The 26,980-nt window shown below is 48.1% G+C and overlaps 1 protein-coding gene across 5 annotated transcripts in view; it reads right to left on the bottom strand.

The window, feature by feature from the left end:
* Window positions 1–5,235: 5,235 nt before the first annotated feature.
* LOC108920810 (transcription factor EC-like) overlaps window positions 5,236–26,980 on the bottom strand; it is a 29,827-nt gene continuing 8,082 nt past the window's right edge. Inside the window, exons 1-8 of one of the 5 annotated variants that reach the window (XM_029247561.1) lie at window positions 14,985–15,242; window positions 11,134–11,364; window positions 10,861–10,962; window positions 9,043–9,163; window positions 8,191–8,247; window positions 7,640–7,715; window positions 6,875–7,022; window positions 5,236–6,242 (exon numbers count right to left, since the gene is read on the bottom strand). In XM_029247561.1, coding sequence (XP_029103394.1) covers window positions 5,844–6,242; window positions 6,875–7,022; window positions 7,640–7,715; window positions 8,191–8,247; window positions 9,043–9,163; window positions 10,861–10,962; window positions 11,134–11,364; window positions 14,985–15,041 — 1,191 coding nt within the window. In that variant the 5' untranslated portion in view covers window positions 15,042–15,242 and the 3' untranslated portion in view covers window positions 5,236–5,843. Of the gene's footprint in view, window positions 6,243–6,874; window positions 7,023–7,639; window positions 7,716–8,190; window positions 8,248–9,042; window positions 9,164–10,860; window positions 10,963–11,133; window positions 11,365–11,985; window positions 12,219–14,984; window positions 15,243–26,980 lie in introns of those variants that run through there. The other 4 variants (XM_029247560.1, XM_029247562.1, XM_029247558.1 and 1 more) reach the window with 4 other exon arrangements.

The raw sequence follows: 26,980 nt of genomic DNA, 5'->3' as shown, positions 1-26,980 counted from the left end.
CTGCCAAGTCCATCCCAGGTTGCTCCTCAAGCACCTTTAATCATTTAAATTACTGTGAAACGGACAGCACGGACGGGCAGGATTTAAGGTAAGAGCAAACCTTTACCGCGCTTCTTCTAGCCCCAAAGGAGAGGACACACTGCGCCCTCCGTGTTCTTCTCCAGCTTCGCAAACAGGCCCGGTCCGGAGGACACGCTTTTCGCGCTGCCGTTAGCGTCGAGCCGCCCCGGGCTCTGCTCGGGAACCTCATCTGGTGCGCATTTGGAAAAATCTGCTCACATCCTCTGACTGCGTTTAATAGCCTTAGAGGCAATTTGTTTAATGATGATTTTTTTTTCTTCTTCTCCTTCCTTGGCATCTGGTCCAATTCATAGGACTCTGGAAATGACATTGAATTTAACTGCGCTCGGCGCAGCGGGGTGTTTCACATCCACTCTGGAACCTTGGTGTGCGAAGGCGGGCGGGCCCTCAGCGGCAGGAGGGGGCGTCACGGCAGCGGGGGTGTGTGCGACCCTCCGCACGTTCGCCCCCGGAGGGTGTAGCGGTTAAGGTCCTTCGCTTGGGACTTCGGGTTTGACACTGGCGTTGTTTTCACATTTACGTTTTGTCACATTGTCTTTCTCCAGAACAACGTAGAGCTCGGTTAAAAACAGTGTAAAACGGAAAAGCGGTATCATTCCCCAGTGGACGGGCGATTCTCGCGGTGCGGTCGGTACGTTGCGCAGGGGCTGCATGTGGGATTGGTAGAGAGCAGGACGCTTTTAAAAGGGGCATCAGTATCGACACTGTTCCGCGAGTGGAATGAAAGGAAATGCAAAAGTAACTTTGAAAGTATCAATTAATGTGTGAATTTTTGGAGTAGAAAGGAGGCCCAGACAGAAGTGGGTCTGAAAGTCTTTTGAGAGCCTTCAGCAGTTCTGAGGGAGAGAGGGAGTTGGTTCCACCTCATTGGAACCAGAACCAAGAACCACCGGGGTTTTGATCCGGACCCCAGTTTGTACCACTGAGTAAACCGAACCCGGACCAGACGTCTGTAACTGATCTAGTGACGACTCCATGCGACACGAGGAGGTGCGAGTGGCACGGAAAAGAAGCCCGGAAGCACCGTTACAGCGGAGCGTCGCGGTTACAGCTGCTGCCTGTGGACCGATGGGTTGTGGGTTCGCATCCCACCTCCACTCGTCGTACCCTTGAGCAAAGTACTGACCATAAATAGCCCCGGTGAAATGACCCAGCTGCATGACAAGCGTCAGCTGAATAAGTGGAAACACAGCGAATTTACCGCTCGGCTGTGTAACACGAGCGGAACTCGGCGTAACACGAGGTGCTTCGTATTTACGCAACGTGGTGGTGTCTGTAATTGTTGCGCAACCAAATGTTACATAACGGGATGAGAGGGAACCTGTTAGAGTAGGTGTGGGCAGCGCACTCATAACCAGCGGCAAGCGAAGCTCGCGAAGTGGCACCGGTGCGATACGTGTGTGTGCGGTGCGCTATATTTCGCCCGTCGTCAGGGAACCGCGCTGTTGTTGCTCCAATAAAGATGTAAAGAACTGCTTGTCAGGCAATTATTTCAGGAATTATTCAAAGAGGGAAAACATAATTAACCATAATTACCTCATTTATGCACTCAGTGTAAATAAAAGCTGCCGTAATCTTGGTAATCTCTTAATGGAGGCCCACAGCGCGTATCCGAGGTGGAGCATTTAAAGGTTTCGCCTATTAAGCGCCGGCGATACCTGTATATTTTACCGCGCTTCATCAAATGGAAGAAATCGGCTCATCAAGGTGATGTCGCGTATGAGCATACTTTGAATCTTTCAGACCCTTTTCGGATGTGGCCGCATCGTGCGGCGCTCCTCTTAGAGCCGAAGGGCGCGGGTTCGAATCCCGTCTCCAGCTGCAGTACCCTGGAGTGAAGTATTTAGCCTTATAAATGGCTAAAAATATTATTATAAGTTGCTTTGGAGGAATCAGTAAGGAGTCAATGCAAAGATTATGACATTATGAATATATAAAATTGGTTATTATTATTATTATTATTTAAAAATACTACTTTTGATTTATACAGCTGCAGTTCCATATTTACTGTGAAACTGTTTTTTGTACCATGGTCTGTAGTACAAGAACCACTGTAATCTGTTGGCTTGTGTGTGTGTGTGTGTGTGTGTGTGTGTTTGGACAGGAATGGTGTAAAAAAAAAAAAAGAAAAAACTATATTTACTTTCTTTAATTACATTTGCCAATTACCAGTACACATCACGCACCACTTTGTAGTTTGCTTGCCTCTATTTCATAATGATTTTGTGGCTCAATTATATTTTCAGCTCAGAGAGACACATGCAGGATCTTTCGATTTATTATGAAAAACACACAAGCTAATAACGTTCTGAAACAATAATTGCGAGGGGCTTTGATGGGGATCACCGGGTATCTCCTCTCTTGCATTAACATGTTTTAGCAGAGCGCATTTGTTGTATTATTAATGCTTTATTTTTTAATTTGTGGCAAAACTCATATCTGCTTATGAAATGTTCTTGAAAGATCCGATCCCATTAAAGTACAAGTTGCGTTGAGTCCAAACCCAAACTTTTAATGGCTTCCCAAAGGAAGGAACACAATTCTCGGAGCCAAAGGTATGCTTTTTTATTCTGTTTCGCATTCAAATTAAGAAAGTAAATTATGTTTTGTTGTCGATTACACGCCATTATTAATGAGTGCTAATCAAACGCTAAACCACGCAGTGATGGATTGAAAAAGATGACCGACGTGCTCAAAGAGATCAATTGAAGGAGCTGTGTTTGCATATTAATTTCCAGCCCCGCGCACAGCTGCAGCCTTTCAATCTCTGCTTGTCCAACTTGTGTGTGATTTGAAGCCTGGAATCCAGCGTCGCCACGTCACCGACCGGCAGGTTGCCAAGGGCAACAGGTAACAACACCTGGTCCCTCACCTGTTCGCCATCCCCCTCCCATACAGATTAATTGCCCCTACCAACAATGTCTGCTTCTACATGCAGCAAACTGAACAAACACACACACAGTAACTGTCCATACACACAGCAAATACCTATACAGAGTAAACTGTCTATACACACAGTGACTGCCTATGCCCACAGTAACTACCTACACAAACAGTAAACTTCCCATACAAAGACTGACTGTCTATACACACAGTAGCTGCCTATACACATAGTAACTACTTATACACACAGTAACCCCCCATACATACAGTAACCGTCCATACGTACAGTAACTGTCCATACACATAGTAACTACCTACACAAACAGTAAACTTCCCATACAAACACTGACTGCTTATAGACACAGTGACTGCCCATACACACAGCAACTACCTATACAAACAGTAAACTGCCCATATAAACAGTAACTACCTATACGAAGAGTAAACTGCCTATACACACAGTGACTGCCTATGCACATAGTAACTACTTATACGCACAGTAACTAACTATACAAACAGTAAACTGCCCATACACAGTGACTGCCTATACACACAGTAACTACCTACACAAACAGTAAACTTCTCATACAAAGACTGGCTGCCTATACACACAGTAGCTGCCTATACACACAGTGACTGCCCATACATACAGTAACCGTCCATACGCACAGTAACTGTCCATACACAGAGTAACTACCTACACAGTGAACTTCCCATACAAACATTGACTGCCTATACACACAGCAACTACCTATACAAACAGTAAACTGCCCATATAAACAGTAACTACCTATACAAAGAGTAAACTGCCTATAGACACAGTGACTGCCTATACACACAGTAACTGCCCATACATACAGTAACCATCTATACACACAGTAACTACCTATACGAATAGTAAACTGCCCATACAGTGACTGCCTATACACACAGCAACTACCTATACAAAGAGTAAACTGTCCATACACACAGTAACTGCCCATACACACAATAAATACTTATACAAACAGTAACAACCTGTGCAAACAGTAACTGCCTATACACATAGTAACTGTAGGCGCACACACAGTATCTCTCCATACACACAGTGCCCTCCTCTACACACACTAACTGCTTTTACACACAGCAGCTGGTGTAAAGGCAGTGACACAGCGAGACAGATGCTGATGGGGAGCTCTCTCCAGAAACTGCACGTTTCTGCCCGTGTTTCTCTCAGTTGGGTGAATCACGATTCAAATACAGCATGGTACTTATTTACACTGCTTAGCTAATAGAGAAAAAATAGGAAATGTAGAAAAAAAATAACAAATTAGCAGCTATGGCTGAGCGTTTAGTTCAGCGAAAAATGGGAGAAAACTGCGAAAACACGATAAGCACGTACCATGTAATATTTTGGCACTGATAAATAAATGAAAAACCTTATTAACTTCAAGCACATTTAATTTTTTTATTTTTTAAATATATAATGCCGTTTTGCATCTTGTTGCACAGCTGCTCTCTTAGAAGTCTGTTGCTACAGCTGAATAATTTATGATCCAGTGCCTTAGATTACAACTTCCTTTCGCTGCAGTAATTCGTTGTTCTTTTGTATCTGATTCCTTTCTTTTGCCTTGTAAAGGATTGTTTGGTGTTACAGCTAATCATAGCGCAAAGACTCATTGAACAGAAGCTCCAGTTGGTAAAACCGTACACGATGTTATGGGCGTTGTTTGTAAGCAAGCGTCTTCAATTCGTTCTCGTGCTGGACCTTCTTTCGACAAGAACTGCTGGACAGGCGGCAAGGTAAAAGCTGGTGTGTTACACCGAAAGAGGGTTTATTGTTCAGGAAAAATCTCCAGTTATGGCAAAAATTATATACAGGTTAGACATCAAAGGGAACATTTCATAGTATATGGATAAGATGTTGAGTATTACAAAAATACAGTATGAAAATGAGATAAAATTAGATGCAAATGACCATATTTATCATTATTATTATTATTATTATTATTATTAAAGTTGCTTTGCTGTGAGTCTTACAATAGGTTGTGTCCCATGTGAAATGAAGGCACTAAGAGAAAGGGACGGTCACAAATTTACTAGTTAATTTTTTTCATTTTAAATATTTTTCTGTCCTTATATTCAGTGCTGCTTGATAGTATGTGAACCCTGTAGGGATGGTCATTATTTCTGTATAAAATATTACAATAAACTAATAAGATCAAAATGTTAAACTTATAAAATGAGTAAATGATTATGATTTACACCCCTGATTCCACTTACCTACTTGGTTAACCAGTTCAACTGAGGGTTCACTTATTTTTACACCTGCACTACTTGTGCGTTTCTGCCACACGCACGATTTCCTGTAAAGCAACATATGGAACTGGTCTTTACACACCTATTGTGTCACGTGAGAAACGCGGATTCTTCTTAAATGGCCCTTTTTGTGGTGAAACTAAGGGACGCGAGGGCTTCGCACACCTTCAAGCAGCACTGTACACACGTTCGGCATTCTGTAACTGCTAATGAAACCCAGGCGCTGACGGCGCGCACACGTCGTGGGCAGTAATGTGCGTAAAGGTAATGCGTCTTCCTTTCGTCCCGCCGTGTGAAACCCGCAGCCGCCGGGCAGGACACACTCTGGCATACTCAGCTGCGCCATGGCTAGACTCTTCTGATCATCTTTTCCCGTCACTCGAGGTGGCCACCAAGCTCACCGTGTGTTGCAGGTGACCACAAACGACGGACGAGTCGGGCTGCGGTTGGACAGGGATCAGGTCCTAGGGTTCTGTCCCGCAGGTATGTCTCCGGGTGTGTTCTAGGTATCGGTCCCAGGGCAGCGTGCCGGGGGCGTGTCCTAAGAGCGTCTCCCTGCAGGCGTGTCCCTTGGGCTCCCGTCACGGGGCGTCGTCCTCGTCTGTGCTGAAGCTGCTCCGCCGGCTGCTGCCCTTGGATTCGTCCGGCGAGGCCGTGGAGAGAAGCGGGTCGTCGCCAAAGGGCGAGAGCGGCCCATCCATCAGGATGCGGTCCATCCGGCGCTCGTCTTTGAGGGTGGCGCCGAAGAAGTCCGTGAAGTGCGACAGCGGGTCCGAGAAAGCGGCGGGGCCACCGGCGTGGTCCGCGGCCGGCGCTCCCGACGGCGGCGCCATGGAGCGCTGCAGGTACTCCTCGCCGACTTCCTCTCGGTAGACCGGTGGGGGCGCCTGCTTCTGGAGATGTGAGGGCAGCTCCGGCGCTGCCAGCGAGCTGGGAGCTACGCTCTGGAGTCCGTGGGCGCGCGCCTGCATCTCCAGCTCCTGCAACGCAAATCTGAGGTCGGAGGTCAGCCGGAAGACACCGGCTTGCCCCGAGTGGGGGGTCAAAGCTCATGCGAGATAAGCGTTGCCCAGGCGGGGCGGCGTCGCGGGACCGCTCACGCTGCCTTCCCTCCCCACCGCGCTGGGTTAGTATGCATTCGGTAGAGAGCAGGGTAATTAATTCTGTGCTTAATTGGGATGTCTCAGCGGGTGAGGAACCCTGTAATGCCGCCCTCAGCCTCCCATGCAGCCGCGTCAATGCGTGATTTCAGAGAGTGTTCCTTTGACATTATTAGGGCCGCGTAATCGAATTCAGCCTCCTAATTCTTCCCCTGACAGAGCTGTAGCTCTGCTCCTATTAATCAGATAATTACTGCGGCCGGGAGGCAGCCAGAGCACGTGGCCGTGGGGGGGGCGTGTCAATGCAGTGTGTGTCAGAGGAGTCGGGACAAATATTCACAAATATGGATATCGGCAAGGCTGCTGTCCGGAGCAGGGGGTCCCACGGTGTCTCTAACGCCCACCAATCCCTCGCACCCCACTAGACATCTCCAGCCGCCCCGGAACCCGGTAAAATCCACATCTCACACCCCCCTCAAAGACCAGCACCCCCCCTCCCACCACCAGCAGACCTGGATCCTGAGCAGCAGCCTGCGGTTGGCCTGCTCCAGCTTCCTCTGGCGGCCCTCGAGCTCGCGGGCGTGCTGCTGCTCCTTCTGCAGCCACTTGATGTACTCGACGGACGCCTTGAGAATAGTGCCCTTGTTCCAGCGCATGTCCCTGCGGCACACGCGGAAAGGCCCTCACACATGTGCACGTCAGCAGAAATCCTCGAAAAAGTCCGCACAAAGCCTCTTTTATATTCATAAGAGGCCGCGATTTACATGGCCATCACTCATTCTCGGACATCGCCGCTTTTGGGCGGGAATTTTAATAGAATACTTAAGCATATCTGCCGAAAGTCAATTCTCTAGCCTTTGTGCGGTAACATTAATCCCAGAGGGGGTGCAGGTGTCAAGGGACGTAAGAAACGGCACTCGAGGAGCGAGGCCGCACTCAGCGCGCCCCTGATACCGTTACTTTCCGAACGAAACCAAAGCTCTTGAAATTGTCTCCTTACCGAGGACAAATTGAGACATTTGCCTGATCGCTGCTAAGAATCTGCCTTGACACACACTAAAAGCGTGGTACAAGGGGTAACCCTCTCCTTAATTCCTCCTCAAAGTTCACCCGTGCCGGTACACTGATCTCAGTTTTTTCGGACGCTCGTGGCCAACTGAGTTTTTGGGTTACGGGGTCAAAGCTGCGTCTGGTCTGAACTCAACATGCTTGTTGTCACTTAAAGTGGATTAGATCATGAGAGCGAACAAGGCGGACGTGAAATTTGCTGTACTTACGGGTCGTTTGACTTTGGTATCAGTGTCCCGAGTTCCTTGATTCTGTAGTTAATGTTGTATCTCCTCCGTCTCTCAACTGGTGGGAGCACAGACAGTGTGGAGAGTTACGAACGTAGGTACGCGTCCTACGGAGAGCCCGGACGTGAAGGAGACGCGGTAAACCCAGACACATCTAATGAAGCCCAAACCCTCTCCTCTCTGCCCTCAGGTCGCCGCTGATGTCAAGCGTCCAACTGGCTACATGAGTTACAGGAGATGGACCTATGGTCAGGTAGGGAGGATGTGTGGACGCGAATGGACGCTGGCTGCGTCCAGCCTCCGTCTGGCACGTCTGCCAGTTTCAGCTGCTGTTCCACCGCGTCTTTGGATGCCCCTTTATCTACCTTCATTTCAATGCGCTCGTACCATATCTTCTCCAGTGGGTGTACTGAGTGGAGGTGAACTGCACACTCATTCAGTGTATCGTGTGACGTTGTACTGCTGCACTGTATGGTTCCATGGAACGAAGTCGTTTCGTAACGTGCGCTTTGGTTCTCACTGAGACCTCTTACTTAGGTTGTGGTTGTCTTTCTTCTGTCGTTCCTTGGCGAGGACTCTGGTGTTACGTTCTGCAAGGCAATGAGCGCGAGACTGAGATTAACAGACTGCAGCAGACAAGCGGGCGGAGGAACGTCGAAGACGCGCGAAGATCTACAAACTTTACGCTCTTGGGCGTCTCCTACGGTTAAGTCGGCTTCGAAAACTGCTGGCGCCCCAAGCAGGGGAAAAAAGACCCAAAAATTCACATTCTTTTAAATTATGAATCCGAGACTTTAGTTGGATTTCTCCGTTCGGTTGATCTAATAAGGTCATTCAAACTCTGTGGAACAAGCCATTGTCCAGCTGCACGCTTGTGTCAGGCACAATAATTTACTTATGTTCCCTCAGGAGGGCAGAGGTCCCGGGGCATACTCTTCGTTTCCTAAATCAATTAGCTTTACATGATGCGTGACACTCATAAAGAGCCACAAAGTGTGCTTTGTGTGTCCGCGCTGGCCAGCGTGCGCCGCCGTCGCCACGCGGCGTGTGTCACCGTGTGCAATCCGAGCCGCGAGGGGGTCACCGCCCGAAGCTTCTCGCTTCTGTGCAAGAGGCCTCCCGGCTCATGTGGTCGCGGTGATGCTGGAGTGCTGCATGTACTGGCAAAGCACATTTTAGGCTGTTCCCTTTACCTTTAATTAAATCTTCAAAGCCAAATGCTAAATAATATATGTGCATGCCTGACATGCGCTTGGTGGGCACTTGCCAGGTATTTCTGTGCGCGTGTGGTTTACAGAGATACAAGAGTCCCCCCGGATAGGCGTAGATGTTTCTGCACAACTGAGGTGCAGCATCTTCGGAAGTGGATATGCTGTGATTCGTACCTGTGACCTCCCTTTTAACAGTGAGCTTTGTGGGGCATGTTGCGGGTGTCATTCCACCGCTAGGGGCAGCCATACCTTGGTCACTGCTGTACAAATCCATCATGGCACCGCTGAGGGACACCTGGATGGGGGGGGGGGGGGAGTATGAGTTCAAAACACCGAAAAAGGTTTAATGGACAGAGAGGCTTGCAGCGCTGATTTATTTCCGGTCCTCAACCGTTCATTTCGGCTTGATCGGTTCTTCCTCCCCCTTTTTGTTGATTCCACCATTACATGGTCTCTTTTGATTTTTCCTGTAATGATCACCTTTATTAAGCTCTTACTTGGATGTCTTTATTAATAAACAAGGAAGAACGTGGTTAATTTACATTTATTGATGAACAATTTATAATTATAGTTGTCGATTAATAATGATTATTATTATTCAGATTAATTTCCACCAAGATGGTAGAAAATCACTTTTTTCACAGTTCAAACAAATGGTAACGTCATGTGATGACATACTTGGTATTTTATTGTAAAACCTTTCGGGGGGGGGAGGGGGCAGTAGTGAAAATGCTAATATGTGGCAAGAAAACGATCTTTGGCTCCTTAGCGGATTTAATCTGACCTGTGCTGTTCGACATATTTGGTTCCTAAATACCAGAAGTGAGAGTTCAGGCTTTATAATTATTCCTTTCATCTTCAGAAAGTTTCTCTCTTTCCTCTTACATTTCCGTGTTAATAGCGTGAGATGAATTCGTCTTAATTATTCCCCTTTTAATTTTTATTAAATTATTTTTTTTTACCTAATTTTATCTGCCTCTCTCAAACCTGTTTTCAATTAAACTTTTTTTCAACAGTAAAATTATTTACTTAACAGTACAGGTTGTGAATAATGAATTGCAGCCATGCTAATAATTATTTAGAGCTAATTTGATGCCAATTTGAATATTTCGGAATTAAACATGAAATGATGCAGTAACACCACTCTTTGTAAAAAGCCTGAAAATGCATAATGTGTTTGAAATATTACAGAAGCAGGAGGTACAGGATGGTATCTGAATTCAATTTAAAAAATACTTCAATAAAAAAGTACATTGTAGGACAATTTAGTGCAGAATGTTGCTATCGGCAGAGCGGAAGACCTATAATACTTTTACAGTATTTACAGTACTTTTATTAGTATTTTACAGTAAAGTTGAGTTTAAAGCACATTGTAAATGTAGAGAAGCTGCTAAATTAATTGTATACACACTTTATTGGACTGGAAATCATCAGTATGATGCCAGACTTTACTGCTGCAGAGGTTAACCTGTGTGGTTTTTCATCACTGTGGTGAATATTTTATGACGTTACATCAAATTACCCCTCACACAGTTAACTTACACTTCTGCAAATAGAGTCTCTCTTCATTTTACACGCACACATCATCCGAAATCGCTTGTCCCAAAGAGGATCGCGGGGAGCCGGAGCCTAACCAGGCAACACAGGGCACAAGGCTGGAGGGGGAGGGGACGCACCCAAGATGGGACACCAGTCCATCGCAAGGCACCCCCAGCGGGACTCGAACCCCAGACCCACCGGGGAGCAGGACCCGGTCAAACCCACCATACCACTGCGCCCCCCTCTCTTCATTTTAGTAAAGAGAAAAAAAAAAGTGAGATTTTTTTTTTTCAAACATCAGAAGGCAAGCCATAGAAGTTAACCTGAAGAACCCCGTTCCAGTGTTTGATCGAGCCGAACTAGTGAAGTGGATCCGCCGACAAAGTGGGGTTAACTAGCGGTACCTAATGTGAACCAGCAGCAAGTGTGTATTGCGAAGGTCTCGGTACTCACGTTGTTCTGCATGATGATGTTGGACTGCATGCACCCCAGGCTTTCCTCGTTGAACCCAGACTCGAGGCTAATTAAGTCATCGATAACTTCATCCATTGGGAACTGGGGGGGGAAGGGGGTGGTAATTACAGTGAACCTGTGGTCATTAACCCTTCTCAATACTGCAATTTGCAAGCTTTTCCTGCACATCATTTAAAGTACAGGAAGCACAAGTGTTATGGAGAAGGACCCAGTTGCCCCACTCCTTGCGCAGGTTAACCGTGACACACTCACTTCGCTCTCATGGCCGCTTGTGAGGGTCAGCAGCGTGACGGGGCTCCCCGGGGTGCTGCCATCACTCGGAGGGGCCATATGTCCATTGCGCATCACAGGCACGGCGGCCAGAGGCTGCCCCGGGTGAGAGTGGGGGTGGACCCCAGGTGGCCCCTGGCTCAGGTATTGCTTCACCTGCTGTCCCGGGGCAGGGGGGATGTGGTACTTGGAGCTTTCCAGGTGGCATTGAACCTGTGCGAGACACGTGGTCATGAATGTTAACCTCAGATGCACAGCTAACCGTCACATGATAGACACATTGACACAAAGCCAGCGAAAGCCCGACAAAATAAAATCCCGACTCGTGCTAATCGAAAAAAATTACGTTGCGTAAGACGTATCTGCGTAAATCCGCATAAAGAACTTCGTACGAAGGTACTCGCACACACATTTTCTGAACCGCTTGTCCCATACGGGGTCCCAGAGCCTAACGCTAAAGGGGGAGGGGACACACCCAGGACAGGACGCCAGTCCATCACAAGGCACCCCAAGCGGGATTCGAACCCCAGACCCACCGGAGAGCAGGACCTAGTCCAACCCACTGTGCCACCACACCCCCGGAAAGGTACTCCTCATTTTTAAAATGAATTCTTCAAAATGCTTCACACTAATTGATAGCTTTAAAAAGAAAAAAAAAGCCCACTACTTGAAACACTTCATCACAGAAAATTATGCAGCTATTAGCCAACCATCCCCGTTGCTCAACCGTGCTCATCCGAAATGCCCCAGCTGATGAGTTGTGCCAAATTAACATACGCGAAAAAATGCTGTCACTCAAGAAAATGCTGAAAAGGGGTCAAAATGCATCCTTACATTGGAAAGTCTGGCTTCGTCCCACATCTCGTAATAGCCACAGTCGGTTAAGTGTGGCATTTTCCGAGGAGAGCTGCTCAGTCCAAAAAGGGGTATCTGTCGTAGGATCCCATGGAGGGGCCGCCTCCCTCAGCTCGTCCTCAGCTACTTCCACTGAGAATGTTGAGCGGCGACTTTATAAGCCAGCAGAGCATGGTAAATGACCTAATTAGTTAAGGCCAGGCTAACCCCTTTTACCGTCACACTATAACAATCGCTTCAAACAAACCCATCAGATTACGGCGGTTTTGATCACCGCAGGACGTTCGCGCTCTGTGCGTGTCGCTAATTCGACGGGACTGCCCTGACGGGCCAATCACAGCGTGTGTTTTGGGAGCATTTCTTCGAGGGGGTCCCACACAAATACCGCCTGTTCTCGGCCTGTTTTAAGTCGCCCCTCTGCCCGGCCTAGCGCCTCCTTCCGAAGTACGCCAAAGAGAAACCGACATGAACTCTTGGTCCAGGCTAATTTTAGCCCGCTTTCCCTTTTGAGCCTGTGCACAGAGAAAACTGTGTTCTTTTGCCTTCAGGAATCACGCTTCGTGATGGTGTGATCTGCTTTCGCAAAGCAAAATCTCGGTAGCAATTCGGAGTCGGGCGCTAATCGTTGGTAGCGCTGCCGTAGAGGCGTCACGGAACGATGACAAACTTCACCGCTGGCTGGATCGATCGGAGCCCGGAGGTGGACTGTTTGTCGGAACAATAGTCCGTTTGTCTGGGCGACTCTTTTGCGACAATAATTGAGTTTATGGTCCTAAAACGTATCGTTCTCTTGAGCTCCCCCCTCATAACTCAAGCGCTTTCAACTCAAAGACCCCCTGAAGAGGGTTGGAATTTGCCTCGGTGGTTTGCCAGCGCGGCTCAGCGTGGATGGGGACTGACCAGGGGGCCGACGTTGCTCTGAAGCTACACGGCTCATGCCTGCGTTGCCGAAATGACTTTCGTTCCACGCGTTTGGAAATACGAGATCGTTTGTCTCTTTTCGCCGAGAAGAAAAGAACTTTTGAAGGGAGTTTAAAAGATGCGGTTTGGGCATCGTCTCCTTGCTCGCTGAGGGAGCACGGCAGGTCGGCAGCGGCGCAACGCAGTCCAGCCGGTAGTTCGCACGTTCGCTTTACTGAGCAATTCCCGTTTCATCACCTTCTGCAGAAGCACCGAAAAAAATCACATCCGTCCGAGTCTGTGCGGACGTTGGAGTGGGCCTGTCGTAACTGTCGATAAGTCAACGGAAGGAGACGTTTTGTAACTGTAAAGGGTCGAACAAGCTGGCGTTTGTTGTCAGGTGAACATAGACCCCCAGTGCTGGGCTAAGCGCCCGTGAGGTCAAGCGATTCCGCACAGCTGCTTGCCAGCGCAAGGCGCGTTCGAGACACATTTCTTTAAATTGCAAAGCCCGGAGATACGCTCATCAGCGAGTTAGGGACCTAATTTAATTTACGTAATGGTTTTTCATTGGGTTATAGAGCCTGGACAAGCTCAGAGCTGTGTGTGGGGACAGAGAGGAATTCGGACGAAACAGCAGCATATACAACCTCCTTGCAGTTTCATGAACAGATTGTAAATTGTAGAATTTCCTTCTCACCGTCTGGCTGCCGATGGCCGCGGACGGGTTCTCGGTGCCTCGGCTCCGTCTGGTTCCTTCGCTCGTTAACGCGCTCGTCGTAACCTACCCCGTGTCGGCACGGTCTACCTGAGGACTTCTAAAGGATTTATGTACTGCGATTTACATGCCTGTCTGAGAAGACACGGGGATTTCCTAACTTATTTTTCTCTACGGTTTCTTATTAAGGTGATACATGATGGGATGGCTTAACAGGCGGCTGGAAATAACCAAAACATTAGATTACTGCGCATCTGTGGGATATTCATTTGCCAAGAAGTTGCAAACAAATCTCATGCGCAGATCATTTTACATGCATGTTTTCAGACTTGATCCAGGAATGACAGACATCACATCTCACATCTGCTTGCTTCTTTTAGTAGCTCTCACCCCCCTTTTAAATTGTCTTTCCAAATAAATAGCTGGTCCTGCAGACTTACAGTCATTTCTATGCAGCGGATGGTATGGTTTCCTGGACATCCTGATGAAGACCTCAGAAACCTTCAAGAAGGGTCCGAAAAATCATCTTTTCCAGATCTGCTTCGCCCAAGATCTCTCCAGCTCATTTACAGTGTAACTGTTCATGCATCGTAACTCCATAAGCATCCCCAGATACAACCTTTATTCAGCCACTACTTGGGCATTGTACTTGCTTATTTATGTATCTTATAATATTTTTTAAAAAAATTTGGTGGGAGGGTATCGGGATTTGTCTATCCTGTGTCTTATGCACCTACTCGAACCTTGAACCTCGGTGCAGCAAGTGGCAGGGAACAAATTAGGTTTGCTTGAGACTTTCACATCTGCAGCTATGTCTCTTTCTCGTAATGCATAAATTGTACTTTTGCTGAGATGTACTATGTCACTTTGGACAAAAGTGTCTGCTAAATTAATAAATGTAAATGTAAATCTATTTGTAAATTAGAAATGGCTATAAGTGGTATTTTTATCATCAGATTTGGCTGCAAAGTGTGACTTTTGCCCGTTGATACAACAGGCTTTTCCTTGGTTTCGGGAAAGTGAACCTTCAGCTTCTTCAAGCTCTCCGTTTCTTTTACTTCAACAACCACCGGAAACTCGGACTTGTTCCTTCGGACATCGTTCTGCAAAGGCGACCCTGTCGGTGCGACCGCAAATCTTTGAAGTGTCAACGTGTGCCAACCGCGGTCGTTAAAAGGGTCGGCGCGTTATCTTTGTCAAATCCTGCAGCCAATAACCGGCACGTAGGAGGACGCGCCGTCACACGCGCGCTGAAACACGATGCCGAAGAAAGGCACTGATGGAAAAAAAATGCTCTCGGGTCAGCTAGCACACGCACTCTCGAGCTGTAGTTACCCGTTCTGGCGTCAGCTGTACCTACCGGCAACACTTGGATTTCCGTTAGCGTTATCACCTTAACGACGCAGCGGCGACTCATGGCCGAGGCCCGGGAGCGGGGCGGGCGGTCAGGCGTGCCCGGGTGTAGAGCGTGGAGAAGCCAGCGGGGTGCTCATCGGGTCCGATGCTAGCAAGCCAAGACAAAACACACAGCGTGGAATGTGTTCCCCGAGGAGGAGGGACATCGCCGCCGCCGCCGCCGCCGCAAGGAGGCTCCTTCCTCTGAGCAAGGCCTGACGAGGGCCGCGGCTCATATTCAGGGGGTTCGTGTCCCTCCTCCCCCTTGCTTTCACACCACTTCCTTTCTCCTTGCCATACAGGCCACCTCAGCACATTCTGGCCCGTGTAGGTTTCGGGGTTATCGCACGAGCACCCGCTTCCTGTTAGGCCTCGGTCCCGTCCCGGACCGCGGTTCTGCTATCCAAACACGCGCCGCGAGACTTTTCTGACATGGGAGCAGCTAGAAGTGCGGGTCACGGCGGGGTCGTGACGTTTGCTTGTCAGCACTTTCTCGGTGAGCAGGAGAGCGTGTCACGGCAACTCAGCATTTCGGCCGGGCGCTTACGGGAAGACGCAGATCAGGAAGGAACCCAGTCGGGGGGACATTTGTGTTTCACGGACAGACTTGGTCCGCAGAAGCCTGTGCCGCGCCGTACTGACCCGACACCAAGCGAAATTAGCTTTGGCATTGCCGCCGGTGTTGCCTTCCGACCATTTGCGGAGAAACAGCGAATTCTTGCGCAAATCGACTTTCCCCGTCATCAGCGCGGGGAGCCAGAAAAGGACGTGGGTCAAAAGAGCAGCAAGTCACCGTCTATTTGCCGTTTGTCTCCAAGGCGGACGACGGGCGGTCAAATTGCTCTTGGCTCCCTTCGCTACACAGATGGGAGTCACTTACATGGTGATGGGGTTAATTTTCCAGTAAACGTGGAATCTTAACAAGGCAATGATAAGAAGCCAATACACCCAAGTTATGATACTTGATTCTTTCATAAGACGGCATGCACCGCTCACGGCTACGGCTGCGTCGTTCCACGCAACATGAGTCCTCCAGGGACCTTGCTTCTTTCCTTGAAGGAAGCCCTGGATGAAGCCTTTTCCTCTTATTGATAAGAGCAGCACTGGGTGAACACCGGTGGCACCTCACGTGATTGATTCACCCGGGAGTTTGGACAAAAGCGTCTGCAAAATGCAAATGCGGTGGGAGGCACGGTGGCGTGGTGGGTTTGGCCGGTGCTTGGTGGGTCTGGGGTTCGAGCCTTGCTTGCGGTCCCTCGTGATGGACTGGCGTCCCATCCCGGGCGCGTTCCTTCAGCCTTGCGCTCGGTGTGGCCGGGTAGGCTCCGGCTCGCCGCAATCCCGCTCGGGACAAGCGGTTGTTGACGTCGGTTGGTTTATAGTGTCAAAATGAGCCACTTGGGCTGGCGATGACTCCGGAGAGCTGGATGGATGATACGCTTGCAATGTAAACATTTTTCCCTTAGGTAGGCGCGCTGGGAGTTCGGTGCAGTCCGGGATACTGGAGTCCACAGGTGATTTTGCCTGCGCTTTCCTTCAGCCCGTTTCATGTTTGAGTTGGAGGCCTCCGTGCACGGCAGCACTCTCCCTCGGAGGCGCTTTGGTGGGTGTTTACTCCTGGCGAACGTGCTCATCGGCCCAGACCACAGATAGAACACTCACCTTTGTTAATCCCACATACAATATGTATAAAACATGAGGGACTTCCTGTAAGAGTTAGGTTGCTTCTGAGAGAAGACTTCAAAGTGCAGCTTCTACATCTGAGGGCTGTTTTATCCAAGTAGAGAGAGAATGCATAATAGCTGCTGCACTTTAATGATTTATATATAAATTAAAGATTACAGCCATTTCAGCAGTATTATATGTGTGCCAAACTGTTACCTGGGAACTTGATGTTCACACTGGATGCACTGGCAGCTTTGACAAAAATGTTAATACGCCCAATATTTCAAAATGAAAGTGGGAAGTGGACAAACACCGTCAAATGTGGTATTTTTACCTGTTGTTCCACCGTCTTCGTTTATTCAGGTAAACCACTGTATGTATAGAGATTCATTCCACTCAAAGTCCTTGTTAGGGTCCATTTCGGAAGTAGTGGTGGGGCACAAGTCAAAATTGTCATCTTCCTGTCTGCGTTCTTTGGGCCACATAGCTATTTTCCAAAGATTAAACATATCGGTTGTGTTTCATTTGCAGGAAGGTGCAGTTACCACAGAGGCTCCAACGTATGCGGGCGCTGGCACAGCGAGTAGCGCTGCTGTCTCACAGCACCTGGGTGGTGCGAGAGGATGTGGGTTCAGTCTCTGTTTAGTGTGTCTGGAGTTTGCATGTTCTCCACATGTCTGCAGGGGTTCCCTTTGGGTGCTCTGGTTTCCTCCCACACTCCAAAGACATGCTGCTCAGGTTCACCCATAGTGTGTGAGTGACAGAGAGAGAGTGTGTGTGTTGCACTGATGTATGGATGAGTGACCCAGTGTAAGTAGTGTATCTAGGAGTGTAAGTCACTGTGGTGAATAAGGTGTGTGGGTTGATAACACTACATACAGTTCACTGGAAGTTGCTTTGGAGAAAAGCATCTGCTAAATAAATGATGTAAGAGCTCATCTGTTTTTCTGTTGTAGACTCTGATATTTACAGTTTTGGACATGGCCTGGACTCCGTAGCAATGCACTGACCACGGACAACTCGCAGTCTTAGGCTTTGCGGTCTGACCATAAGGCACCAAAGAGGTTCCCTGCACCTCGGTTTAGCGGGCTGGAGGAGGTTCAGTCAAACGTGAACGCGCAAGACAAGACAAAGATAAAATCTCCTCCATCAACTTTTGCCTTTCACTAGAACACACTTAACTTTTTTCCCAAAGCAAATAAAAATGCATTTATGGGCTAAATGTTCCGGCAGCTGTTCAAAGCTTTTACTGGACATATATTCATTACAATTGTAATTTCATTGTGTGAAATTAAATAATGCAATAGCTTTTTAATGAGAACTAAGTAGAAAATTAAATCAACTTTGACCTTACTCAAACTAATAAGTGGTTTATAACACATACAAAGGGCGATTGTGCATGTGCATCTGTGGGGCATGTTCTGGAATGGACCGCTGGGGGCGGGTGGGGGTGCGGAGTTGTTATGGGCCTCAGCACTGCAGCCAAGGTGTAGATGAGTCCCCAGCTATGGGGGGTCCTTCATGTTGCAGTGACAGGATTGCACGGGAACATGGTAAACTGAGGACCCATGTACCACCAGAGCACCACCTGGGTAGCCGCGTGAAAAAACAATATACTGTTGGAAATAAAATATAGTAAAATGGGTGAAAGTACACAGAGGGTGGCAGGAAACGGTGTCAGTAGCTGGGTTGAACACTCTGCTGCTCTTAAAATTAAACAGTTTAATTACACATTACTGAGATGCTATAAATACCTGCAAACACTGTCATTGTCCCCATAAAAACAATTTGTCCGCAAATATTGTGAGGAAACTTCATAAAACTGGATATATTTAGAAATGGTCCAATGTGCCAGTGGCACGAAGGCATAGCGAGTAGCTCTGCTGTCTTACAGCACCTGGGTGGTGTGAGAGAACGTGGGCTTGATTCCCTCTCAGTCTGTGTTGACTTTGCACGTTATCCCCATGTCTCTGTGGGTTTCCTGTAGGTGCTCTGGTTTCCTCCCGCAGTCCAAAGACCTGCTGCTCAGGTTCCCCCATAGTGTCTGTGTGTTCCACTGATGTATGGATAACTGACCCAGTGTAAGTCACCATGGTGAATAAAGTGTGTGGGCTGATAACACTACATAGTATCCAACGTAAGCTGCTTTGGAGAAAAGCATCTGCTAAGTAAATAAATGTAAATGTTTATTGTCATAAGTCAATGACAAAAATTGTAATATAAAGACTTTAAATTCCTGTATATTAGAATGTACCGTAATTTGCTAATTTTCTGTAAATTTGATCAATGTAATTCTTAAACCCCCCCCACCACAAATTGATTAATCAAGTCAGCCTGAGTTTAATCAGATATCTCCGCAATAGAGGTATGAAGTCAGTACGGGGTGCACGGCGTACAAGCTGAAAGGCTTACCATGTTCCTCACAGCACGCTACATCGGAATTACCGTCTGCAGCTGCGATCGAAGACACCGACAGTCACGGAGAAAATTGCTATTGACTCGGAGGACGTTATGATAAGCCGATTTTTCATGCCTTGATGTTATCTGCTCGGAGATTCGAGCGGACGCGTTTTTTAAGTTTTGCCTGCACGCTTTGGCACATGACATGTGGGAACATGTACTTCCTGCCATTGCCCAGACACTGTGGGACAAAAATGCTCAAGTTCTCATGAGGAAAAGAACCGCTATGTAAATCGGCAAGAGTTGGTGGCGAAACTCAACCGCGTTGACGTACACTTTGCGGCACCTTGGAAGGCATCTCTGAAAAAGAACTATGTTGTGCTTTGTATCTGGATGGCAGCTGGTAGCATAATGGTTAGAGCTGCTCCCTTTAGCCCCAGAAGGTTGCATGTTCAAATCCTGTCTTCTGCTGTCATACCTTTCAGCAAGGTACTTACCCTAAATTGCCCCAGTAAAAAAATACCCAGCTGTATAAATGGGTAAATAATTGCAGGTAGATTAGCATTGTAAGTTGCTTTGGTGAAAAATGTCAGATAAATGTACATGATTTCAAGGTTTGTGCTGATATGGGGATTTTGTTCAAGCCTCATGCCCTCATCTCTCCTCTTTCTCCTCTCTGCGGGTGAAATGGCATTAAGTGATGACCGTATCAAAATGTTTCTTCATCTTGCAGCACAGGAACGGCAGCAAAGAATCCGGAAGACGATCGTATGAAGTTCTCGAGCTTGTGTGTAACGTGCGCACTAGCGCTTGGATGTTTCATCCTTGCATTCCTGGAATATTCTTTTTTTTTTTTTTGCTGGTGAATTTTGCTCAGCCTCCACAACGTCGTCTCCAGCTGATGTGGAGAGCCTGGAAGAGCGTGAAGCCAACATGACACAAAGATCTCTTTTATCCCAGCAGTGTGCCCTTTTGACCAAAGAACCAGAAAACCAGGAGACTCAAGGCTTATTAGGATAATAATTGCTTGACGTGGCGATGCGGGATGAAACGAGGCAACGGTTTGCAAAAAAAATTAAAATTTCAATGTTTGTTTCGACCGGAGAGGCCTGCCACCAAGCGTGAAAAATTTTATTTGGAGTTGTGCGCAACTGCAGCCTTCGAGCTGGACGTTCTGGAAGGGAATCGGTATCGCCTTGCTCTTTTCGAGCGCACGAACGCACACTCAAGTCTCCCGTGTCATCGGAGCGTCTCGTCTCGCGACGTCACGCCACAGGTGGCGTTAAACCCAGTCCGTGGGGTGCGGTGTTTGCATTCACAGCACAGTCTAACGCGTCCCGGTGCCACGCGATCTTAACCACGTCCGATCTGACATGGCACCTGTCTGAGCTGTCCAACCTATCTTTCAAGGGCACGGCTGTAAAAAAGTGTGATCCACCATGTAGATTTCAAAGATAAGCACACGCTTCTGTTACCTTTCGTTTGCCAAGAGTAATAAAAGCCTCGAAAAAGTCTCAAAACAGCTGTTTCCTACAGTAATAGTCACAATGACCTTACAGATGTATGTTTTCTTGTCTCCATTTCTGTTGTTTTATATTTATTTATCTAGCGGATGCTTTTGTCCAAAGCGACTTCCAATGAACTCTGTGTAGTGTTATCAGCCCACACACCTTGTTCACCATGGTAACTTACACTGCTAGATACACTATTTACACTGGGTCACTCATCCGTACATCAGTGGAACACACACACTCTCTCTCTGTCACTCACACACTATGGGGGAACCTGAACAGCATATCTTTGGAGTGTGGGAGGAAACCAGAGCACCAGAGGAAACCCAAGCAGACGCAGGGAGAACACGCAAACGCCATACAGACTGAGCGGGGACCAAACCCGCATCATCTCACACCACCCAGGCACTGTGAGACAGCAGCGCTACTCGCTGTGCCACCATACCACCCTATTTTACCTGGTTTGTGTCAGTATGTGCTAGAAGATGCTTCCTACATGAGGGTACGCAAGCAACCCTTGCATTTGAACCATGACCACAGAGCTACCGCTGGAGTGCAAGAACTGACCTCTTCCAGTGCTGGGTCACCTGTCCATCTGTCTGCAGGTTGTAGTTTTAAGGGGCCCTGGTGTGACACTTCACTCAAGAGCAAAGTAACGATTACTTCACTAGCGCAGTTATTTGCGGGAAATGTAAATTATAAGGGGGGTGTGGTAGCGCAGCAGGTTTGAGTCCTGCTTGGGGTGCCTTGCGATAGCCTGGTGTCCTGTCCAGGGTCTATCCCCTCCCCCTCTAACCTTGCACTGTCTTTCTGGGATGGGCTCCAGCTCACCACGGCCCTGCTCGGAACAAGCGGTTGTTGACATTGGTTGGTAAATTTTAAGATATGTGATGTGGTTCCAAAGAGCTCCAGCTGTTTAAACGGATGAGGTATAAGTCACTGTGCACTAACGCTTCTGCTAAGCAAATTAAAAATATAACTGCATTTTGATATACAGATGCTCCTCGACTAACGATGGGGTTTCGTTCCGAAAAACCCATCGTAAGTGGAAAAATCGTAAGTGGAAAAAGACAACAGTAGCGCACTTACCGAACATCAAAGCCTAGACTAGCCTACCGTTACCATGCTCAGAACATTTACCATAGTCTGCTGGGCAAATTTAAGCACGAGACACACATGGGCGTTTCGTAGACATGATGGGATGCGAAAACACGAAAAACGCTGTAAACACAGTATCGGTCGTTTACACTCGTTGGTGTGATTGCTACAGAGACTGCGAGGACGGTTGAGTGGATGCTGCGGCTCGCTGCCATCGCCCAGCATCGTGAGAGAGTATCGTACCGCATATCGCAAGCACGGGAACGGATCGAAATTCAAAATTCCAAGTACGGATTCTACCGAATGCGTGTCGTTATCGCACCATCGCAACTGAAAAATCCTAAGTAGAGGAGCGTCTGTAGTTACGATTCACTTTATAATTCTGGGGTCTGCTTTTACAGAGCCTTTCCCATAAATATTCTCCTTTACACCTCTAAGAAAATCACACGTGATTAGTTTGCCTCTAAATTAGAGCAAACTAGAACGAACCAAGCTGTAAAAACGGAGGGAAGCGCAAGGAAAACACGTTATTGCAATACTTGTAAACGGACCCTAACTATCCGTACCATTTTCCTTGAGACGCAAAATCTGATCAATGCAGCAGTTCTTTAAAATCACATCGCTGCACTCTGACTAAAGGCAGTTGCGAAATGTTTCGGACATTTACGCTGCGGAATAAATATTTCTCCTGCCCAAACCGATCAACGTTGCCACGTTAGAGAAAGGATTTAAACCAGTAAATACCGACAAATGAAACAGCTTCTAGACCCTGACTGATTTTTAACTTTCCATAAATAATTCATCTGCTCTGCTGTTCAAATACTACATTTTCAGAGGAGCTGTTGACTTACCTGTCCATACCAGTTATATTCCAGCATTATGATGAGCGGGAATATTGTTCTGGACCTTCTTGCAACGTTAAGTGGCCCTAGCCCCGGCTCCACACGCACCGCCCCTGTCCAGGCGGGTGCATCGACAACGCTCTGCGCTCTACTCCACGTTCGGCACCGGTGCTGTCGGATGCTTTTGTTGAAGTGTTGCGCTTTTGGTTCTTGGGCCTGTTGATAATGAACCTGAACCCATTATTTTGAGTCAATGAGTTGAGAGAAATCGTGCGCACAACGACAGCCACTGGGCCAATTACTGGCGGGCTTTGATGTATGACTTGCCAACGCTCACCGAGTCATTCTGTGCCTTTCCGCTGATCCCCTGTGTTATTCAATAATTATTCTTCTGGGGTCAAGGTTCAAATTGCTAATTGTGCAGACAGCCGAACTTGTTGGGGATTCTCCTAAGACCAGTACTCCTGGTGACTAGATGCAGCCACCTTGCATTTTTCCACTTAATCCACTTGTGAAGTTTTTTTTTCTCCCCCAGCCCAGCCTCCCAGTCTCTTTGTGCTTCATAATCTCTCCGCCTCCAGATCGCTGTGTTAAATCCGCGCACCTCGGTGTGTGGGTTTGAGGGTGCAGGGCCATGTTTGTTTTGCTGAGAAGGTGGTGTTAACCTTCGCCACGGGACATTTTCTCCACATTACGCACGGGCTCCCGCACCTGAATTTTTTCTCGCTGCCTTATGGGTCGAGACACGATATTGGACATAGGACGGTCAGCGCTCTCTGAAAAGCTGTGCAGCATTGACTGACATTCCTATATTGTGTTGCCTGCATATTTATAGGTACATTTTACATTTTATAAAGTGAACATGCACTCTCTCACACACACACATACACACACACTGTCTGAAACCGCTTGTCCCGAGTTGTCCCCTAACCCGGCAACACAAGGCGCAAGGCTGGAGGGGGAGGGGACACACCCAGGACGGGACACCACTCCATCACAAGGCATCCCAAGCAGGACTCGGAACATACGCTCTATGAGCTAAAAGCCTATACTTGTACATTCATCAATATCCTTTGTTAACATACTGTATTGATTATATCGAGTGTTTTGCAAATCTATTTATAGTCTATGTGAAAAATGGAAGGATTTTGTGGTTTGCATGGCTTTCAGCCTTAAGGAAAAGTTCCGATTTTAAATCTTCCAGACCCTGGAATCTAATCTTTGGGGAGATCATTATCTGAATCAGCACAATTTGCACGAGTGTTCGGAGTCCCGTTTAACTTTTTTATGCTCTTCAGGGCTGTTAGAGGAACCCGAGCGACAATCAGACATTTCCGAATATTGCTTTTTGATGTGATGGCGCACGTTACAAAAGATTATGTCCTTTTGTTCGGGGAAACTTTGTCACTGCGTGAACATAACGGAGAATCTCAGGAAATCTCAGACTTTCAGTTGCTTACGGGAGTGAGTGTCTGTCCTGTTTCTCTTCTCCAAAGGGATAAAAAATGGGCCTCGGTTATTGATTGGCATCTTTGACGCTTTCCCGCAGAATCTGGTTTTGACGGCTTGTTGCGCTCTTTACACAACTTGACGTTTTACTGAGGTGCTCAGTCATGTATCTTTCTGAAAAGTATAGCGGCAGCATCCCTCCGGAAATTCAAGCCCGCAACCTGTTTCATTACAGCTCCGGTTCTTTAACCGCTATGGCGGCTCCTTCAAAAGTCCCTGGAGTGGCACAGCGAGTAGCTCTGCTGTCTCACAGCGCCTGGGTGGTGTGAGACAACGTGGGTTCGATCTCTGCTCAGTCTGTGTGGAATTTGCGAGTTGTCTGTGTGGGTTCCCTCCAGGTGCTCTGGTTTCCTCCCACACTCCAAAGACATGCTGTTCAGGTTCACCCATTGTGTGTGTGTGTGTGTCCGTCCCACTGATGTATGGATGAGTGACCCAGTGTAAGTAGCGTATCTAGCAGTGTAAGTCACCACGGTGAATAAGGTGTGTGGGCTGATAACACTACATAGAGTTAATCGGAAGTTGCTTTGGAGAAAAGCGTCTGCTAAATAAATAAATGTAAAAGTAGCTGTGTTCAACCCGGGCCCCACAGAATTTGTGTTCCTGCTGTGCCACACTGGCCATCTGTGGCATGGAGGCCCAGGGAGTGGAGCCAAAGCCAGCTACACAGCCCTGGTCACTCTGCCATGCATTGTATTCCCTTTTCATTCCCGTTTGTGCTGAATTTGGTTTAACTGAAAAAGACTGCCGACTCCACTCAATTAGCCCTAATAGGATTAGGCGCTGGTATGGACTGGGAGTTTTAAATAGGAACGGAATTCTGGCAGACACCTGCTACATGCGCTACTTTAATCACATAAAGAGTCTGTCCGCAGCCCCGCTGGCTGACTGTGGATCCTGGGGGCCGGGAGTGTGCAGCCGCCTCTATCCCCACCCGGCACGGCGGCCAAAAATCCACTGGAGTGGGTGGAAGAGACGGACAGCAAGAAGAGGGAGCCTTTTCTCGAGCTCCACAATGCGGCGCAAGCCGGCGAGCCGTAAAACACGCGTGATGTTGCAGCGCTTCCGCGAACACGGGGGCTCAGTGACCGTCCCGGGCTCCTCATCGTCATCGTAGCATCGGTCCACATCGCCACGTTTTACATAAACAGCTGCATTGTGATTGCATAACAGACACGATGTGCACAGGTATGCTGATCAGGGCCAACGGAAAGTAGCGCCCCCGAGTGTCTTGTAAACAGCCAGGCAAGCGGATCAGAGAGAACCCGTGTAGTGAGATAAATGATCTGTTCAAGGAGGTTGACTGGCAAATTCCATTTCTCGTCATGTTTTTGAATGAGCGGTGACCCCACAGCACACGCATCATCACCGAATTTCCGGCCTGCGCGTACGCATTGCGAGGAGCGAGGGACGCACAAAGTCGTAATTGCAGGGTGTGTTTCGGTAAGCAAAACGAACGCATTTCGCCTGCCCCTCGGGAAATAAAGGAGATTATTTTCACATTTCGGGTCTGGAATTCTCATTGTTTCGTCCTCCCTCCAGCGTGCGGGCGGACTAAGCAGAGCCTGCGAAGGCAGAATAAGGGCAGGAAGCGGTCATACGGATCAGGTCATGATGAATGGTGATGGCGGACTCGGGAGAAAGCGTATCACATCAGAAGTCGTCCAGTTAATCCCGTTAGGCTGTGACGACCGAACCAGATCAAAGCCTAAAACGCTGTCCACGCTGACCGGAGGGGTGTGACAGCGCTCATAAATAAGCGGGAGCACAGAGCTTGTGTAGATTCCTTAAGAATGGGAATATACCAGTGTAAAAAACACCAATGTTTTGGTCTCTGAATTTTGAAATACGATTTTAATGTCAACGCCGCGGGGTTTAGAGCACAGTTTGAGATGACCTACCATAGGAGGAGGCGGTAAGCCGTGCTGTGCCACCAGACCGCACACCGAGCCGCCAAACCTGGAGGGACTCTGACTGCACCCGTAAGTGTAGAGTCAGCAGTCGGCCAGGTTTCCTTTCAAACAGCGTGTAACCGTGTTTTGGAAGGCCTCCCACCCCACGTCACACACTGCTCATCTGAGCCCAGCTGTTCCTTCCTCACTTGCACAGAACATGGCTCCTATTCTGTTCCGTTATTAGTTTCATGCTAATTATCTTCCTGAAATGATCCTTTGGAGAGAAACTGATCGGCGTGGCGGGACACCTAGTTTGTGACTGTCAGCCCAGTGAAATATCCTCAATTTCACGTAGCCTGTATTTGCGCGACCGTTTCCACAAGGTTTCGAGGTGAAGCCACGAAGACATTGCTGAGTCCTCACACGGTGTTCGGCGTGAAGCTCAGTGGGGCTTAAGAACAGACTCCTGCTGGGCTCCTCTCTCACACAAAGAGTGTCATTCCAAACCAACAGCTCTTGTAGTCGACAAGACAATGTGGTGCCGGTGGGTGTTGGAGGGGTGCTCAAGGGGATGTGTCTGTCAAACTGGGTGGTCTTTCTTAGTCATCCCTTAGCTTTGCTTCCCAGGTTGTCAGGGAACACCCGGGGCCTCCCTCCCGGGCGCTCTGCAAGCCAGCCTCTACGGAAAGGGTGTAAAGAGTTGGCAAACCAGGGTAAGACGACTGGAAAGCGAAGGGCGAACATTCGGCTTGGCGACTGCTGGGCGAACGCAGTGCAATCATCGAGCAAACTGGCGACGAAGACTGAGTAAACTAGGTAAAGTGGGGATGACAGCTGGGCAAACGAGTGGCACTCTTTCTATGTGGACATCTGACTCGCTGCAGAAGCACCTTTAATTTGTGAAAACACGCGGTTTCTGACCGATACCGGGAAACCGCAAGTGCAGAAGATAGAGGGTAAGAAAGAAAGGAGCTGGACTGAGACAACACGGACGACTGGGTCATATCCTAACACAAACAACACACGGGCCGCATGTGTAAA

The sequence above is a fragment of the Scleropages formosus genome, chromosome 21, assembly GCF_900964775.1.
Source record: "Scleropages formosus chromosome 21, fSclFor1.1, whole genome shotgun sequence".
In the NCBI taxonomy this organism is placed as follows: Eukaryota; Metazoa; Chordata; class Actinopteri; order Osteoglossiformes; family Osteoglossidae; genus Scleropages; species Scleropages formosus.
Note: the sequence above shows the minus strand (reverse complement) of the source record. Positions and strands in the feature narration are given on the sequence as shown.